The 20,056-nt window shown below is 43.2% G+C and overlaps 1 protein-coding gene across 8 annotated transcripts in view; it reads left to right on the top strand.

The window, feature by feature from the left end:
- MYO9A (myosin IXA) overlaps nt 1-20,056 on the top strand; it is a 175,603-nt gene that overhangs the window by 65,293 nt on the left and 90,254 nt on the right. For 7 of the 8 annotated variants that reach the window (XM_063412689.1, XM_063412691.1, XM_063412690.1 and 4 more), the window contains exons 4-9: nt 781-843; nt 2,508-2,607; nt 5,272-5,328; nt 9,051-9,148; nt 11,149-11,275; nt 18,406-18,495. In XM_063412689.1, coding sequence (XP_063268759.1) covers nt 781-843; nt 2,508-2,607; nt 5,272-5,328; nt 9,051-9,148; nt 11,149-11,275; nt 18,406-18,495 — 535 coding nt within the window. The remainder of the gene's footprint in view (nt 1-780; nt 844-2,507; nt 2,608-5,271; nt 5,329-9,050; nt 9,149-11,148; nt 11,276-18,405; nt 18,496-20,056) is intronic. The other variant, XM_063412695.1, reaches the window with a different exon arrangement.

The following is a 20,056-nucleotide window of genomic DNA, read 5'->3' on the forward strand; positions in this document are numbered from 1 at the left end:
CACCTCCTTGTCCCACCATGCCCGAGTTCCATTGGATTTCCCAATTCCTGCATAGCTCCGGCTGTTGGTGCCACGTCACGGGGCATCTGTCACCAGAAAAGCTCCATCACCCAAACTGCCACTTAGAGCTCCGGCCTCTGAATCCCTGTCATTACTGGTTAGGTTTGTTTGGAAGAAAAGAAACCTGTGGAAGCTTTGTTTAACTCGACAAACCTGAAAAAAGTATTTAATATGTAGATCGAGCGTGTTTGTTGTGGAGGCTCTTAGGAGAAAATGTAAACTGCAGTGAGGAGCTTTCGCAATTGTTTGGTTTTTTTGACTGGAGCCAGAAGTTAATAATTCAAATTTTTGGTGGGAAGTGGCTCTTCTGGAAGAGGGAATGGGGATTTGGGGGCCGATTCTGCAGCTCAGTGGCATCTTGCACACTTTTGCACGTAGATGCATTTCCCAGGCTGCAGGCACTGGGATTTTGCTGGCTTTGGATGAAATAGGGATCCGAGCTCCTTCCTTACGGACAACGTTTCTCTTGCCCATAGGCTGACACATCTGAGATCATATTTTTCAGATCCAAGTTAGTTTTGGCTTGGTATCAAACCAAAAAACCCTCAAAAGCCAAACATAATATTTGGCTTGTTCTGCCGAGGAAGAAATTTATATAACTAAGTGAAACAAGGCTGAAACTTCTTTGTGTGGGTACCGAGGCTGAAGCCCCTGGTAAAGCTGTGTTCGTTGAAGCTGAGTATCAGGTCAGTGAATGATGCTTTGATTTTTCCCTTGCAGAGCTTATGTTGAAAAATACCTCCTGGAGAAGTCCCGACTGGTCTATCAGGAGCACAACGAGCGGTGGGTGCCTCTGTTTTGCCCAAGGCTTGGGTTTAACTCCTCTATGTGGCACAGATAACTTAAATCCCTGGTGGAGCTGGCAGGGAGGATCAGGATTTTTGTGCTCTCAGCCCTGTGCTGCAGAGATTAATGATGCATTTTATATTTGAATGTTTTGTTGTTTAGGGAGAAATGTGCTAATGGAGGGAATAAACTCCATTATTTTATCAACAGTCTTTGATTTACTGTGGAATCATAGAATGGGTTTTATTGGAAGGGACCCTCAAAGATCATCTTGTTCCAGCCCCTGCCATGAGCAGGGGACCTTCCACTCCAGTATTGTTACATTTAATTTGATTTTCACTGTCTTTACGGCAGATAGATTATTATGCACCACTTCATTCTTATGCAACTTGTGAACTGCTTAATATGTCATTTTAGGAGAGAAACGTGGTATTTTTATTCTTTGCAGTTCACTGAGGCCTTCGGAGGGGCCTCTAGAAAGAGCCAAAATTATGTAGAGAATGAACTTATGTGTTCTTTCCTAATTTTCTGCATATTCTTTGTTGCATATTCTTCTTCTCTCTCGGTAATTACTATTCCACTTTAAATAATTTTACTGCCTTTAGTTGTCTTTCAAGTCTTGGGACTTCTGGCAGTGTTTCCCTTTGGAGATAGATATGTGAGTTTTGTGGAATGCTCCAGGGCTGTTCCTGGAGTTAAAGAGCATCTACAGCCTTGACAAACATCCTCTTGGGTGTTGCAAGATGATTACACTTGGATCCTCTTGGAAAACATCCAACATAAAAGCACAGTTTTAATTTTAGAAAGAAATGGTGTTAATCTGTGTTAGAGTAGTCTGGAAGCAGAACAGATGAGTGTCCCTTGGGATGGGTTTAGCATTAGTGATATTCAGGTATTTTGAATATTTGAGTTTGTGAATATATGAAGACTTTTCAGTCGTGTCCCATGGAACTGCAACTGCAAAGTCTTTGCCTTTTTAATGGTAATAAGGTGTGAAAAATTGTAATTTCTGCTTTGCAAGGAAATACACTGTGATTCTAATAAAGGAGGTTGGGCTCTAATAAAGGAACCAGAGACAGTCGGGCTCTGCTCCCAGGGACAGGGAGAGGACAAGGGGAAACAGCCCCAGGCTGGGCCAGGGGAGGCTCAGGGTGGACAGCAGCAGGAATTTCTTCCAGGACAGCCTGGTCAGGCATTGCAAGGGGGCCACCCAGGAATGTTTGGAGTCCCCATCCCTGGAGGGGTCTGAGGCATTCCTGGATGTGGCACTCGGTGCTCTGGGCTGGGAATTAGGTGGGCTTTGGGCACAGCTTGGACTCAATGGTCTTGGGAGGTCTTTTCCCACCTGAATGATTGTGGAGCTTCTGTGAAACGTGTAGGCATCACACATGGTTCTGAAGGAAAACCTGATCATGCCAGCTAGAAATCCTTCAAGCAGATTCTAGGGCAGTGGCTGTCCTTGGATGGAGAGGAGGGATCTCATTCTCCTCTACATAATTGAATCTGTTCCATCCCTGCACAGCAGGTACGGACCAGCTCTAAACGGTGCCAGGCCTGAGCCTGGGAGCTGGAAAATCAGGTTGGGAGGTTTCCGTGTGCCTCTGCTCAGTGCTGCTGCTCATTTTCGAGTCTAACAGCTTTTGTTTTTCATTTGCCACCAGGAACTACCATGTATTTTATTACCTCCTGGCAGGAGCGAGTGAGGAGGAGAGATCAGCATTTCACCTGAAGCAGCCAGAGGAATATCATTACCTTAACCAGGTGGGAGTCCTGTACAGGAACACAATCCATGGTCCTGCCTTTTCTTCTGCTGATATTTAATGCTAGCAAATAAGAGGTGTGGAGTAGTAGAAGTGGGGGGTTTTAAAGGCGTGGAGTAGTAAAAATTGGTTTTAATGGTTTACAGGAAGTCTTCCATCATTGGAATAATTCTGCATTAGCAATCTGAACACCTGGTGGTGTTTCAGGGAAAAAATAATCACTGTTTTCTGTACCTGGGATATGTTGAATGTATTGAGTTTTTGATTGCTGGAGGGAGAAACAGTCAGAATTTCCTGCTCTCTGTGTGAATGTCATTTACTCATTAATATCTTTCTCCTGAGCTGGAAAAAAGGGGAAAATGTGGCATATATTGGCATATAACACCTTGCATGAGGAAGTCCTAATTCTGTAGCTTCTGGCTGGCTTTTAGCAGGACCCTTTGAATTTAACAATAGAACATGTCTAATATAACTAAAACCACAGCAGCCATCGAAAACCTGGGAATTAATGATGGATGATGTGTTACCAGCAGCCAAATAAACTCAGTTTACATGATGATCATTTTATAATAAACTGATTTACTGCAGATATTTAGGCAGTTATCCAGTTGCTTCAAAAAGACCGAAAAGAGGAGGAATATGTGGAAGGAGTTAAGTTACTTGTTGATTTTAACTAATTACAAATTTCTTGGTGCTGAAACATGAGGAGCAGTAAAGAGTAATTTAACCCATAAACTGGAGAGAAGCTTGGACCCACAGCCCAACCCTAATAGCTTTTAGTCTTTTTAGAAATACAGCTTCACTCAGGAATAGCTCTGAATTACCAGGGACTTTTTAAGGATGTTTTTAAAGCAGGCAATCAACACCAAAATCCACTGTATATTAAGGACTCCCACACCCCCATGGCAGGATTGGGAATATTCCCAAGGGAGGAACGCTCCGAGGGCTGGGGGCTCTTTGCTGGAGTCCCTGTGCCTCAGGCCTTGGTTGGAGAGCGTGGTGTGGTCTCCAGCACCATCCGTGGCACGGTTTTGCAGAGGGAACGTGCCAAGATGGAATCTTTTGTTGGATTCCCAGGTTTTGTTGGGCCATCCAGTCACTTTCTGTTAGTTGAAAACATTGCTTTTAGTTACAGCTCTTTTCTTTTAAATAGCAGTTTAAGAGCGTTTGTATTGAAAGGAAAATTAGAAATCTAACAGCACATAGTGTGAGGAACCAGTAGGAATATAATAATTTAGGGTGAAATGTTGATTTTAATCTAAATTAGGGTGCTGTGGGGCAAGTAAGCTGGAGAAAGCTGCTAAGATCAGTCCAGTGGATCAGGGAAGCAGACTCTGGACTTCCCTGGACACCGTGTATGGACAGTGGTGACACTGTGACACACAAACCTTTTTGGCAGGTTTTTAAATATTTTTTTAATAATTAGGATTAGAGTTAACACTGTCAACTATGTGAAAACAGCACCTTTAGATGGGATCTGGGCATGGCTTCACATGAAGACATCTGACAGTGCAGTAGCAGCTTTTCCCTGCCCTGGAAGAGAAAGGAAAAAGAAAATAAGGAGAAAAGAGAAAAGGAAATAGTGGAGAAATGGAAAAAGAAACTTGGGAAACATTAAAGAGAAAAATTATAGAATGACCCTTGAAGATTTGTAGTCTTTTCTTAAGTGTGTCCTGGAGAAACCTTGCCTTTTTAAAAGGAAAAAGAACCAGCTCAGACATGAACTAAACTGTTTTACTGAAAATAAAATATTCATATAGAGAAGCCATAAAATATTGAACCATGCCCCTGTACTGAAGGAGTGACTCAGTCCTGAGTCAGACTTTACTTACCCCGGGTTCCTTGGCTCTTGTTCTGTTATGCAAAACAAATGGGGAGTTTGCTTTGCAGATGAGAAATAATCTATTCAGATACTTCAGCAAAATCTGCTCTGTAAATGCAGGGAGCAGATTAAAAATAAAGATTGCAATTTATTTTTAAATGCAAATTTACTCAAAGTATCCCCTGAATATGGGAGACTTCTCCGTCTCTCCCCCAGTGGCAGGTGCACCCACCCCTGTGCACCCTGCAACTCACTGAGTATTTTCTGTGCTGGTTGTTAACTTTTATCTATTTTGAAATCAGTCATTTGCAGGTTTAGATCCTTATTTTCAGCTCCTCAGGAGCTGCAGTGCCATCTCTCTCCCTGTTGGGATTGGTCACTGACACATGCTTTGACTTCTCTCAACTCCATCTCTGTCTGACTGGGAAAAAACCACAAATTCCTAAAAACTTTTGGGGTGTTGCTCAGAAGAATCTCACTTCTGCTGCTCACTTGTGTTTGTCTGGAGCAGAGGTTGAGAGCAGAAACAAACCAAATCTGTTCTTCAGTGGGATTTTGGCATCAGTGGCTCTTCAGCTCCAGATAAACTAAGGGTTCCCCCAACTCTTAAGAGAAGAAAACGTTCTAGTATTGATTAGGATTATTGATGAGAGGCCCTTGCTGATGCACTGTGAGCAGGAACCAGCACCAGGAATGCAGAAGCATCATAAATCTTCCCTTAAAACAAATAAAACCAGGGAATGACTCTGCAGAATAACAACAATTGTTTTCCTGGCTAGGGAGCAGGTCGTGGGGGTGATTTGGGGTGGGAAGGCTGCTTAACCCACTCTGCCTTGCTTTCAGATGACAAAGAAACCCCTCAGACAGAGCTGGGATGATTATTGCTATGACTCGGAGCCGGTCAGTACAAGAACCTGCCTCTTCCATCTTGCTGGTGCAGGGCTGCTCTCACTTGAGTGTTTCAGGGACACCAAGAAAGCCAAATCCAATCAAGTTTAACCCATTAACCACCCTTTGTCCTGCAGTGGTGTTGCTTGTGACAGTACAGATTTTTTTCCCTTACCCTTTTATGGCTCCTTCCATCTGGAAAGCTTCTTCAGCAGTTGGAGATGGTCAGCTCCCTACAGTCATCTCAGTTTTAGAAAACTTAAGGGGATTTTCATTCCTTCCTGATAGAATACGTGATGATTTATGGAAATTGTGATGTGGCAGCAATGTGAAAATTGAAAATCCATTCCAATAAAACAGCAAATCAGTGTCTTGAAGCCCCAAGAGGTGTTTCATGTCATGCTGGTTGTAGTGGTGTATCTGCTCTCCAGCCTCCAGGAAAAACCAGACAAACCCAAAAACATCTCCCCAGCCATCTGCGAGAAAATCAAATCCTGATTTTTTCAGAGTGCAAAAACAATTCCTTCTCCTAAAATACTTCTGCTGACATGATCATCCTTTCCAAATGGATCGCCCCAAAAAAGGGAACGGTGAAGCTTTTCCCCATTCCTCCTGCGCCACCAGCGTGCCCTGGGTGTCTGTGTGTGTCCTGGTGCTCACGTGGGTGTGTCCTGCATGTGGAAGCATGTTTGGCATCAGCTGCTTGTCCTTCCTGCGGGTTTTCCCGTGTGCCTGATGGTTGTATAAGTCTTGCTGATGCATCTCCAAGAGTAAGAGGTGACTGGGAAGGAGCTGGGATTCGCTCAGGGTAAACAAGTGTCTTAACAGCAACATTTCCCTGCAAATCCTTAGGAGGGGAGGAGGGAATTCCCCTCACAAGGTTAAAAATATTGAGTATTGGATTGGCATCCTTAATCCATCCTCAGGGGTCCTGCAGGAGCAGGGAGTGATGAGCAGATGCTGTTCTAGACCTTAATACCCTTTAGAAGTTGGAAAGCCCTTAATTGCTTTAGGAATGAGTTGGGACAGTTTGCTGGAGGAATTAAAATTAAAGCAGCCCTGAAATTTGGTACCTTCTCCTGTCATGACCAAGAACACCCTGCCAGCCTGGGAGCTGCCACGTGTGTGTCCTTATTCTATGCAGCAAAACCACATGTCATTACCATTTAGCTGATTATTTGCTAATTTATTTAGGATCATTTTATTTGGGATCATTTTCTGGTAAATCACATCTTGGCTTCAGTTGATGATTCACTCTTAAGCCTACCCTGGGCTTCTCCTCATACCCATGAACTCAACCTGCTGCAGACACCAAGTTTATAAAGAAACCCTGTTTTATCCTCTTGAAATTTTCCATGGAAATCTATGGATCGCTTCGATGTGCCTACAGGAAGCAGGGGACTCACTTTTGCTGGGAAACTAATTGCTCTGGCAGGGCATTAACGGCAAGTTAGGTCTGTGGGGATGCACTGTGTGATGCTTGTCTGCTCTAATATCAAGGACACTCCTCTACTTTATAATTATCCTTCATTTATCATCCATTAGGAAGCGGTCCCGTGCTGGAACACTGCAGAGAGCATCCGCTTTTAAGTACAGAATTTGCTGAAAGTCTTTCCATGCGGATTAATGAGTCGGGCAATTGTTATGTAAATCGTTAATTAAATTGCCTTCGGCATAGCTTGTGCTACTTCGGAGTTGTCCGGGGTATTTTGCTGTTGACACGTGACTTAATTTTGGAGGAATGATGCCAGAAAATGAAAACGTCTCCTGGAATGTGGAGTGTCACTAAAAGCACCACTTGGTGTCTTTAAAAAAAGCTTTAAACCAGCCTAATTTGCAGATTTTGTGGGTGTGTTGTTGTCCTGCCAAGTCCAGGCCCTGCCAGAACGAGGGTGGGAGGTTCTGCTGAGCTCTCAGTGGAAGTGCAGTGGCTGAGGAAGCCAGGTTGGAGCTTAGGAGGGACAAGGTCTCATCCTGAGATTTTCTGGTGTGAATAATCAGTGCTGGTGTCCCTGCTCCTGGTGATGTCATTGCTGTGTTTCTTTGGATGGCTCTGGGACAGGGTTGTTTCCAATCACCTCCTAATGGAAGGTGAAAATGCCCTTTTCTGGTGACTCTTTCCTAAAACAGGCTGATATTTTCTTCTGGAATTTCAATCCCCGCCTTCATTGATGCTGTGCATGGCTTTAAATGGTTTTCCTGTTCAACAGCTCCAAATTCACTTTGCCCATGGAGCATTAACTTGTCCCTGGGGACAATTGATAAAAAAATTTCGATTCTCTTGTCCAATTGCACTTCTCTGGCTTTTAGTGCAGTTGTGTGGGAGTCTCCTATGTTGCAATAAATATTTTAAATATGTAAACAATATAATAAATAATAACATCAACATTTAAATATATAAATAATATAAATAAATATCTTAAATAAGGGTTTTCCACTCCAGAACTTGGCTGTAATGATGCATTGGAGTGGGATGAAGAACTTCGTTGATATGGTTGTCAGGCTTTAAATGCTGTAAAATACAAAGTTGATATTATAAAATAACTTCATTCTGTATATTCTGTATTTATGATTAATTTTCTATACTATCAGGGAGTACAAGGGGCCTATGAATGATTTACATAACCCTGTTTAATGCAGACTTTCCTAATTATTTGTGCAAAATATTTTTGCACATTTCCTTGTGTGATAAATATGATGTTCAGGAAATGATCAAAATAAACTATGTGCATTCGGCTGCTTAATTAACTCCAACTGCAGCTACAATCTTTATTTGTATTATTTTAATAAACTTTCTGTAGAATTTTTATTTCTATTTACTTACACTTGGATTAACTTGTTGAAAGTCTCTAATTACTTGTAGAAAGTCTTGATTTAAGTGTTAGTAAAATACTCTGAGGTTTAAAATAGCACGATATTGTGTGCTACACAGTGAACTAATTTTGATTCATAGATGGGTAGTTCTTATAGGCAGCAATGGATAGAATATTAACTATAGGCTCAGAAGGCAGAGAGAAGAATAAATAATCCATTGGAGGCCTACAGTGAGCCAAAGCAGAAGAAATTTGTCATTGCTGGTCTATAAATTCATTTAAAGAGCATTTCTGTTCCCTTAGTATTGGTGCAGGACAACTTTGCTTGGGTCTGGAATGTCAGTGGATTTTTCTGAACATGTCAGTGACTGATATCAAGGAAAAAATAAAATGTTAAGAAGTATAAAATATCCTGGATTTCAAATTCTCCCAATTTTGAAATAACTTCTTGGTAGTTCAAACAAAGTTACTGAAAAATACATTTAAAGCTTTGCCTTTCCTACACAGGATTTAATCCACTGATCATTTACATGAAGTTATCTGAACTCTGTTTAAAAACTGAATTTCCTTCTTTAGTTATAGGACTGAATGTGGAATAAATTGCCTGTAAATGTGAAACAGATTTCATCTTGTTATTTCCCATCCTTTTTGTGTTTGAGGTGTCCCACACTGACCAACTCTAACCACGCTTTTGGAATGGGGTGACTCACCTCTTTCCTCAGAGGTTAAACCTGGGAAACAAGGATGCATCTCTAGAAAATATTAGTGAAAAATGTTGTATTTCCAGTGCCAGGTTGGAAATGTTGCTGATAAAAGACCTGGAGATCACTCAGTGATATTTACAGAGCACTGACTTGTCCATCTGGAGCTGATCTGGTGCTGATTTGTGTCAGTGCTTCCTCTGTGTGTTTGATCCAACAGGATTGTTTCTCCGTGGAAGGGGAGGACCTGAAGCACGACTTTGAGCGGCTCCAGCTCGCCATGGAGATGGTGGGGTTTCTGCCCAAGACACGCAGACAGTGAGTTTATTTTCCATTTTTATAGCCTGGAGATGATCCTGGTTAATGTCACCTCCACTGGCAGGACATTGTCCAGAGAAGCCGTGGCTGTCCCATCCCTGGAGGTGTCCCAGGCCAGGTTGGACGGGGCTTGGAGCACCCTGGGCTAGTGGGAGATGTCCCTGCCATGGCAGGATGGAGCCAGATGAGTTTAAGGTCCCTTCCAACCCAAACCATTCTGTGATTCCATGATCATTGCTGTACTTAACAATTCTCTTCATGCAAATGGAGCGTTGGCAGAAGTTGACATCTTGAAGTATTTCTCAAGTGTTCATGAATAATCACGTCTCACTCTGCATGTCATGAATCCAGAGCCTGGTTTAATCAGAAGCCCTCATTATCCCTCATCAAACTTAACCCTTTGCATGCAGTTCTAGGTCTGTAAATTCATTTCCAGCTGGCCTTTTTCACTAATTCACTGGACATGCTGGTTTGGAAACAGGACTTTAGCTGGATTGCAATACCACTGACACCATGGATTTAGAGGATTCGTAAGGGTCATCTCCAACCAAACCCACAAAATAATCCCTCCTGTGTATTTTTGGCTTGAAAGGCTTAAGTAGGTTGGGAAGAACTTGGCATAAAAAATTACCTCAAAGATATTTTCACACAACTGAGAAATTTTGGAAGCTCGTCCTTTATCCCTCACTTGTAACAAATCAATTATGAAATTAAAACAGCTTTTTCTCTATCTTACCCACACACATGGATAAACCCAAGGATCCAGACTTGTGTGAATATGTTCTGTGTCAGAGGCTGCTTTATCAGGTTTCAGGACGAGGTTTGTCTAAAGCCTGTTGAGGGGTTTAATTGCCTGAGCAAAGCAATCAGGAAGTGTCAGGACTGAGCAGAGTCAGGTGATGCAGTAAATTCTCACTTCTGATTTACTGTGCAATGATTTTCCTTGGCACACAAGTTGCTCCTGGTGAATTTTGCACATCAGAAATGAAGTGGATTCTTCACTACACGAGCAGATTTATTTCACTTGGCGTTACACAACTGCAGCACAAAAAAGGAGCCACCTTCAGCTGAGATATAGGAAGGATGTTTTAAATACTACTATACTTTTTAAAGTAATTTCTGTATGGCAAAACATGGGATTTCACCTTTGTGGAAGCAGAAAAGAGAAACTTCTATAAAATTGCACCCTGAAATTCACAACAAGGAGTCAGTATCCCTGTTTTAGAGATAAGGGAGGACTTGGAGAACTGAAGGTGTGTTGTCCAGACAAGCTGGTGGCATAGCTAGGAATCACATTTGGGTTTATTCATTTTTATCTCCCAAAGGAGTGCAGAAATAGGGACAAACAGGATTTATAGCTGAAGTCAGCCATGGCTCAGGAGCTGAGCTCAATGAACTTTGTGGATCTTTTCCAACTCGGGATATTCTTTGAGTGTCTGATTCTATTTTTTTGGAAGGGAGATAACTTAAACATGACCAAATTCCCCCCAAAACAGAAAAACTGGTTGGATAAATTTACTTGAAGTGTAGCACTTCTGTTTGTCACAGTTGCTTTGATATTATAAAAGCATTTATGCTGTTTTGTACAGTCTTTTGTTCCTGGCTGGGACTAGATCCAAAAAGGTAACAAAAACACACGTCCCAGGGGACTAAGAGGGGTCACCTGCATGGCCATGCCCACTCTACCCCTTAATTTATGCAATTGTATGAGAAATATTTAATCTGGATATCAAGATTACTGGAGGATTTCTATTTTTTTTACAACATGGGCTGTAATTTTGTAACTGTAGGTTTGATGTGTTAAAGAATTTTCCAGGAAACTTTATGGATGCGAGTTTGGTACTTGACTAAATGAAAATCTTTTTGACATGAGGCAAAGTGGATGCTTTGGGTTGAAAATCAGAAGAATGAGCCAAAGAGGGACATGGCCCTTGGGGGTGAAATTTGCTTCTTCATTCACTTTATGAAAAACCGAGTGGAAATGAATTCTCTGTATTTAGGATTTTCTCTCTGCTGTCGGCGATCCTGCACCTGGGGAACATCCGCTACAAAAAGAAAACCTACAGGGATGACTCCATCGACATCTGTAACCCTGAAATCCTCCCCATCGTGTCGGAGCTGCTGGAGGTAAGGCTCTGCTCTCCCTCCTGGAACCTCCACACCAAACAAGCCACCTCTGTTTCAGGACACAAAACATGCACGGTTCATTTCCAGTTGCACCAAAGTTCAAGTTCTTGCGTGTTTCCATTCTTATGGACTGTTCATGTTTGTCAAGGAGAAGGTACAGGAACTTTTTTCATGTAGGGTTTTTGCCTCTACTCTTCAGCTTCAGGTGTCATTGACTGAAAATCCTGTTTCTGTGATTACACTTGAAAGGTTGCAGGGTCTAGATGCAAAGCAAACCTGCTGTCCAACATGGCAGTGTCTTCAATTGCCAGCCATCAGCTGGTGCTCCTCAAATGTGTCCCAAAGTCTGTCTGAGGAACTCGAGCAGTTGCACAGCCACAGCCCCACGCTTTGGTTCCATGCTAGCTGTAGGAGGTGCTGAGCTTCCTCGCCGTGTTTGTTGTCTGCTATTACTGCAGATTCAGCCAGGGTTGGGTTTGAGATGCTGGAGACCCATCTAATCCCTCTAGTCCCTGTTCATGGAGCTCTTTGGTGCATCTGTTGATTTTCTGCTGTTCAGGACCTCATATCTTGGCCTCTGTGAGCCACTGCTGTGCTGGTGTCCCTTGGGAAGGGTTTGTAGGTCCCTACTCTCCTGGCCCAGGCCATGTCCAGCTCTGTAAATCAGTCCAAAAACATTAAATAAGTTCTTAGGAGAGCTGCTCTGTCAGCCCAAGGTTATGAAGCCGTAGTACATCTTGTCAGGAGAAAAGTCTTGAATGAGCCAACTTGTCCTGCTGGCCTTCAGCCTTCAAGAGCTGAGCTCACAAAACTCCTGACATGGATTGAGGTGGCCAGAAGCTCCCCTTGCTGTCTCACTTCATTTGAAATGCTCTAAACCTCTTGCAACTGAAATGTTTTTCTTGTAGCTGATTATAGCAACAATTATCTTTACCATTTTGGGTACCTGGGATGGTCTGGAAGGTGAATTTGTGCTGATTTTATGGTAGAATCAGGAGGCAACTCATCCTTTGGTGTACATGTGGTGTTCTTCTCATTCATTCCATTAAATAACTGTTGTGTTATCTGCCTGCCTACAGAACTTGGGAATTGGCTCTCAGGGATTTTCAGAGCACTTCATTAATGCTTTGAATTTAGGGCGGGGAAAGCTTCTGTAAAATATGGTCTGAGAGCAGCTGGATGCTCTTTGCATCTTGGCCTTGGAGATTGCAGAAATAAACAGAAGGAAAATATAAGTGGGGAGGAGAATGTTGTTGATTTTACCCTGTTAAATGTGGCCAAGTCAGTTAAGTAATTGTTTTTTAAAAAAGTTTTGAGTAAGGGAGTGACTTAGAGATCTGAAAAAGTTCCAGGCTTTGGGTCTTTGCCTTTGCAAACAAACCCTTTTGCAACATCTGCACGTGGGGAGGTCGCGGGGTGGATTTTGCACACGATTATGTGAAATGAGGCATTGGCTGAGCCACGTCAATCCAACGGTGCCTTAATGCCATGGGCTGGAACAGCACCCCCAGGCAGTGTAAATAAAATAAATAAGGATATTTATTTTTCACCATTTGAAAAAAAAACCCAAACCACTAGGCTCTGATGTAGCTGAGCAAATTGATCGATTTCTGTTCGGCTTGGTGATTGTTTTTGCAGATCAAGTGACCATCTAGAACATAAAATGCTTGTTGATTAGATTGGGACAATGCTTGCTGCATTGAGGTGGGATCTAATGAAATGCATCACTGGGTTTGGGGAAGTGGTGTTGTTTGTCCCTGAAGTTGCATTTAGGTGATAATTGATCCATGGAACTGGAAGTATTTGCTGCCTCCAAGTATAAACCTTTCAATAGACTCACTGAAATCAGCTGACATAAAGCCAATAATCTCATTTTCAGACTTGATTTCCCTTTATGAAATGCCACATTTCTCTTTGCAGACCTCAACAGATGTTGCTGCTTATTCAGGTTTAACCCAAAGGAAGAACCAAAGGGTTCAAACAGATGAAACATTACAAAGAGCAGCCACCACTCTTCATTCATTAGTCGGCTACTTCAAACTCCACATTAAGTGCAATGAGTTCTACTCAGCCAGAGCCCTAAAACACTGGTTAAAACATTTGACACTTTGTGTTTTGTCTCATTTGGGTAATTTTTTTTATTATATTCTTTTTTTTGTGGTCACTGAAGAGTTTTGCTTTTCCCACTGTTGCTGAAATTATGAATTGGCTTGAAAAAGTTGTTAATCCCCTCTCCAGATCTTGGCATTGAACACAAATAACTGAAAAATCATCCCAGAATAAAAGTAATGTGAGTTGGCAAAGAGTTTAACTTCCTTTCCTATGGTCACCTGCTGTTTGGTGGGACCATCCAGAACACAGTAAAGGGATGGAAGAAACTGTCACCTGATACTTCCTTATCCTGGGGGAACTTTTGGGTTGATCTTTATACTCAAATGACTCATTGGATTTGCTCCGTCAAGGATTTGACACAGAAAAGAGAAGGAAAAAATCCAGCTGGAGCTGCGTTGGCCACCTCTGAGAGCAGCCAAGAGGGGATGCAGAGGTGCTCCAGCATGGCTCTGACGGGGATGTGGCCTCCAAGGGCAGGAGGGGACCCAGCAGCCTGGCTGGAATTAAAAACTTGGGCAAAATTAGGGTCCTCTCCCACTGCAAAGGGGAATCTGGCCCAAATTCTCCTGAGCTGGTTGGTTTGTGTTGGAACCTCTAATGATAACTGGGGGATTTTCCCTGCTGCACCAGTTAATGCAGCACCACTGCACAACCATCCTCCCTGTGTGTAATGAGATTTGTGTCCTTATAAAATGAAGTTAATACAGAGATTTTTGGAAGGAATCTGGGAGGAGATGATGATCTGCCATGGATTTGCTTTTTCTTAGGTATCAACAACCCCATCCAATATGTTTTTGCTTTATTAAACCATCCAGAGCAGCATTTGTTGAAACTGCAATGTAGGATTTTGGCCAGACTCTGCAGATCATTGTTTCGTTTACAGTAAAACCCCGATTCCACTTTTTTTTTTTTTTTTTTTTTTTTTTTTTTTAGGAATAGACATAGCGTGTGGATTATGTGATGCTTTTGGCAGGTTTTTCAGGGCCTTTGTTTAAACTCTGCTGAAATGCTGTGCCGGGGAGTGATGTCAAGGCTGCCTGATGGATCAAGCAGACGTGGAGCCCTGTGCAAGCACTGCAAATATTCCAGGGCCTGGGCTGTGGTTGTGTGAAGGGGGTAAACCTTTGTGTTTCTGGGGAAAAAAGCTTGGAAAAGCTCATTTGTGGGCTTATTAACAGAAATAATATATTAGAGATTATCTTGTTGACCTTAAAAGAGACCTCTTGTTTCCCACTGGAACAGTAGGAACATTTTAATCGTGTGTGTTTACTAAAATGAAAAATTATTTCCGTGGATGCAGCATTGAGGAAAGAGATAAATTCTGTCTTTGCTCAGTGGACCAGTTTTGTGTTCAGATTTTAGGTTTAGGTAACCAATGCAATACCTAACCTCAATGCAAAACAAGTTATCAAGTGGCCTAAATTAGTTTTGCCAGATGTCCCAGTGCACATTTGTGTTTGGAGTTAAAGTTGGCCTCTCCAGAAGATTTATGTGCTCAAGTTCTTCTTCCACTAAAAAATGGCCTTCAGCTTCCCAGAGGGATCCCAAAGGCGCTGGGGCTCCTCCTGTGATAAATGTCTTGGAAATTAATTGGGGAGGGGGTGAGGATTACAAAGCAGACAGTGCTCGCTTCCAGCTTTGTCTTCTGGATTTGTTTTCCGGATGATGTTTTGTAGAATCACAGCATGATTGAGGTTGGAAGTGACTTCCAAAGTTCATCTGGTCCAACAACACTGCAATAAGTAGGGGTATCATCATTGGATGCAAAATTTTCAGCCAGAATTAGAGTCAGAAGACTTCAGAGAATCACAGAATATGCTCAGTTGGAAGGGATCCACAAATACCATTGAGTGGAACTCCAGGCCCTGCACAGACACAGGCCCTGCACAGACACCCCGACAATCCCACCCTGTGCCTGAGAGCGTTGTCCAAACACCCCTGAGCTGTGGCAGCCTTGGGGCTGTGACCATTCTTTCCCTGGGGAGCCTCTTCAGTGCCCCACCACTCTCTGAGGAAGAACCTTTTCTCAATATCCAACCTAAACCTCCCTCACACAGCTTCAGCTGTTCCCTTGCATCCTTTCTGTCTGGTTATTTGAAAGCCTGAGGAAAAGGTTCAGCTCTTTTCCAAGAAGAGCTGATAGAAATCTGAATTTATTTTCAGTTACTCCACACGAGGCATCTTTGGAGTGAGCATTCAGCACTGTAATCCCTTTCTCAAATATGGAAGGAGAGACAAAACCCGATGTTTTCTTGCTCTCCAGCTGGAAATGGTTCATTTTTGTTCAGCTGCTCCAGCATAATACCCCAGAATTACTGGAGGAGCAGTCTCTGCCTGCCTTGGCTCCAGCCCAGCCCTTGCTGGCTCCCTGCTCCCGCCGTGCTCCGCTGACGTTCCCAGCTGTGGCACTGCTGGTCACCCCTCTCTGCCTCATGGAGCCCGAGGCTCCAGCCCTCTCTGGGCACACTTGTGGCAATGAAGTCTTCAATCTGCATTTTATCCCTGTAATTAAGATCTAAACCCCTGTGGGCCGTGTTGAAGAGGAAGAGCAGGCCATGCCCTTTAGCACCAGGAAGCAAAAATCCATGAGATGTGACCCGAGAGTGAAACTCCTAGGGCACAAAGTGAAGGAATAAGTGATGTTATCCTCTTTGCTGCTCTGCACCAATGGGAGTCCCTGTTTTAGTGTTTCACACTTACTGGAGGAGGAGGTGTAGGATGTGGGGAAGCTGCAAATATCTCCATGTCCTTACTCATCGGCACGTGCTGAGTTTATCTTTAGAAAGCTCTGGTGGCTCCTCCCTGGCATCAGGAGTCAGCTACTTTCATGCTGTGACCTCGAATGCAGATGAGGATGATTTGGTTGCACCCGTGGTGTTCATCAGAGGCGATGAAGGAATCGAGATCGAGCTCCACTGGGTGGTAATTGCGGGCAGGGGCCTGGGGAGATGCAGGGATTCCCATCCTTGCCAAGAGTGTTTTTGTACAAGAAGATGATTCAGTGGGATCTCCTGGGGTCAGGAGATGAAGGATGCACATCCACAGGTTCCCTGCATCCAGAGAGCAGGGGGAGAAAGAACCGGGGTGACCATGAGATGGGGACGGTGAGAGATGGCATGGGCAGTTGTTTAAATTGCTTAAAATCCCTGTGTTTGCAGACAAATCTGGGGCTTGGAAGTGTTTATGTTGTTGAGGAATATTTCTTTGGACTGTTTTGATTAGGAACCATCTGACACCCCTCTGCCTTGTTGCCTTGGATAATTAAAAAAAGCCAGCATGCTGGCTGTGGGTTTGCAGCATCCCTGAAGTGGGATTATGGATGGTGTGAAATTCACTTTTGTTCCAAGTTGTGCAGTTGAGGGAGAGCAGCCGATGGTCCCACAGTCAAGAGCTGCTGGAAAAGTGTCCAGAGAGCTGCAAATTACACAATCACATATTTTGGTGAATGTAGAGGAATAGAAACCAAATGTGAAATCTTGCTGTGGATCTCTGGATGAACCAGGAGATTTTTTTGTCCCTGCTTGATTTTGAAAGGTAAAATTGGACTGTAGGAACTGGGGGCTCCTGAGCAGTGCTGAGCACTAAAGAAATGAACCTTGAAGTGTCATGTCCAGTGACAGAGACCCTGCTGGCAGGTTACATCACATGCAGGTGAATTGATGTATTCTGATTTCCACAGCAACAAGTTCTTGTTGCAGGAAGAATCGGTTATATAAAAACTCCCTGGATTTTATCAGGGAGACTCCCATGATAGTAGTTTTGGCAGAAGGAGATTTTCATACAGAAGGGCATCATTATTGCTATGGTTTGTGAGAGTCCTGGCCTTCCACTGTGCTGTTTGCATTTCCTCTTCATACTAATTCCCTTAAATCAAAGTACATACATAGAATTGTTTTGGTTGGAAAAGAGCTCTAAGATCATTGAGGTCAATTGTTAAACGTCTACGTTTCCCATTTTCCATGTCAAATCATAAATGGTTTCCCTGTGATAAAAAATGGCCTTGGGTGGCTTCAGAAATGTGGATTTTGGACAATCAGAGATGTCCAGAGGAGGTCTGGTGCCTGCATGGAGTCCTTCAGGTAGGATAAGAAGTTTGTAGAAACTTCAGTGCAGCTTCTCTTGATCAATCCACATCCATTAATTCTGGGCTCCAAGATTTTCACCCAGACTCATGATGCCTTTTTTGACTTGGAAATTTAATGAACATCAGTCAGCAAGTCAAAGTCTTTAGGTCAAACTGATGTATTCTGGGAGAGAGGACACCTGAATTCCTCAAAGTAAGAAGGTCTTGAAACTGATTGGGAAAGAGGCTTTTTCCCAGCAGCTGCAGGTACCACTAATTTGTCAGCACTGTTTTTGTCTTTGCTGAAGTATCTGTGTTTACACAACTGAGTTTTGTTCTGCAGACCTGTGAGGGCTGATTAGAGACTGTCACCTTGCCAGGAACTCAGGCTTTAGGGAGTAAACATCCAGTGCCAATAGCAGAGTAAATATCAGGTGCTTTTCCAAGGGTTTCTTCCTCCTTCTGACTCCTCCCTACCCTTAAAAGCACAAAAAAAAGCCTCCTTCACTTGTATATCTTTGAAACTGATGACACTGCTTGGCTTATTCTAGAGTGGTTTGTATGATTTCATCTTGTCAACACTAGAAAGTTGACTTATTTTGCCAAGAGAAAGTGTGGGAGGAAGGAGCCGGACTAGAAATAAGGAAAGCAATGGGAAATTGCTACAACTGGGATGCCTGAATGTTGAAAATCAGGTTCTTTTGAATACCCTGGTGTTAGGTTTCTGATGCTGGATTTATGTGTAAGTTGGCTCCTCCCAATGGCATGTTTTTACCAATTGGACTTAACTCTGCAAGGGCTGGTAAAAGTGGTTTAATTTTTTGAAATTAAATTTTGAAATTTGAATCTGTTTACACTGAATTTTCATTTTATTCAAGTTTAAATGTTAGCATTTGTTAAACTGGATTAGAAATAAAAGAAATCACTGGAATAATTGATTAATATTTTGTTTTAGGTGAAAGAAGAGATGCTGTTTGAGGCCCTGGTGACCAGAAAGACAGTGACAGTGGGAGAGAAGCTGATCTTACCATACAAATTGGCAGAGGTCAGTACATTATGTTTGTTATTGGATTGGTTTTCAATACTTTAAAATGCACACTCAGAGTTTCTTTCAGTTTTTATTTATTTATGTCAGAATAACGTAGGAGAAGCTAATGCGTGTCCTAATCTAGGAAATGATTGACTTTTCTTCTATTCCATTCCTGGAAGGCAGGTTTGTACTTTATTCTGATGGTTTGTAAATGCTTTAATGACTTGTGGTTGTGTGAGAGTTGTCCAGAGCAGAGCTGAGTGTGTGTGGGGGTGTGTGTGGGTGTTCATCTCCACATCATCTCCATCTCCAGTGTCATCTCCAGACACCATTCCTTGAGCTGGAGCTTGATTCCACAGCAGAGTGCTGACTCCAGGAAACTTCTGCTGCCTTCTTGAGTGCCTGTGTTAGTGGTGGTTCTTGTATGGCAGGAGCTGCAGATCTCCATAGGAGATTCCCAGTAGCTTTTCCTCTTACAACTGGGCCCCTGTGTGATGCTTTGGAGCAGCCACAACTCCATCAGCTCCTCCCAGACTCCAGTGTAATTATATGGGATTTTCAGGAATTCCGAGTTCTATTCTGTGGCTGGTAAAGAGAAACAATTTTTTTCCTCTTATATTCTTCAAAATACGTAAGTTCTGTTCTCCTGAACTATTTGTTTTGGCTATTTCTACCTCAAATCCTCTTGTATCCCCCAGATTAGGGACACTGAGCACCACACCACACGTGGTCCTTTCATTCCCTCCTGTTGTAGGGTTGTGTGAGAATTTACAGCACCTTGAATAGCATCTGGAGAGCAGCCTGTTGTGTCACAAATAATCATCATTTATGTCTCTGGGGTCAGCTGGAGATATCTTTACTCCTTTTTCCAGGGGGGAAAAAAGTATCTTTTCTCCCCCTTTGAGGGAGTGTGTAAGGTCAGTAACTGTCACTGAGCTTTAATCTTTAGAGGTGAAGTGTTGCCTTTGTGCAGAGGTGAAATGTGCCCTAACAAAGGGCACACAAGGGCTCTCACTGGCTCTTTGTGATGGACATTTAATCAATGTGGTGTTTGTACTTTTTTTCTTCATCTTGGGCACAGACATTTAAAAAATGGCTAGAAAAGTTTAAAACTGAGCTGTAGCTGCCCTTCTGCTGGAGGGTCCTTAGAATAATGATGTCATAGAGTGGACTGGGTTGGAAGGGATCCTAAAGATGATCTTGTCCCAAGCTCTGCCACGGGCAGGGACAGCTGCCACTGGGCCAGGCTGCTCCAAGCTCCATCCAACCTGGCCTGGCCCCATCCAGGGATGGGGCAACCACAGCTTCTCTGATCAACCTGTGCCAGGGCCTCCCCGCCCTCACAGCCAAAAATTGCTTCCAAGTATCCCATCTACTCCTACTCTCTGTCACTTTGAAGCCATTCCCTCTTGTCCTGTCCCCCCAGGCCCTTGTCCCAAGTCCCTCTCCAGCTCTCCTGGAGCCCCTTGAGGCACTTGAGCCTTCTCTGGGCTGAACAATCTCAGCTCTCTCAGCCTTTCCTCACACCAGAGCTGCTCCATTCCTCTGATCACCCTGGTGCCTCCTCTGGGCTCTC

The sequence above is a fragment of the Prinia subflava genome, chromosome 15 (genome assembly GCF_021018805.1).
Source record: "Prinia subflava isolate CZ2003 ecotype Zambia chromosome 15, Cam_Psub_1.2, whole genome shotgun sequence".
Classification (NCBI taxonomy): Eukaryota; Metazoa; Chordata; class Aves; order Passeriformes; family Cisticolidae; genus Prinia; species Prinia subflava.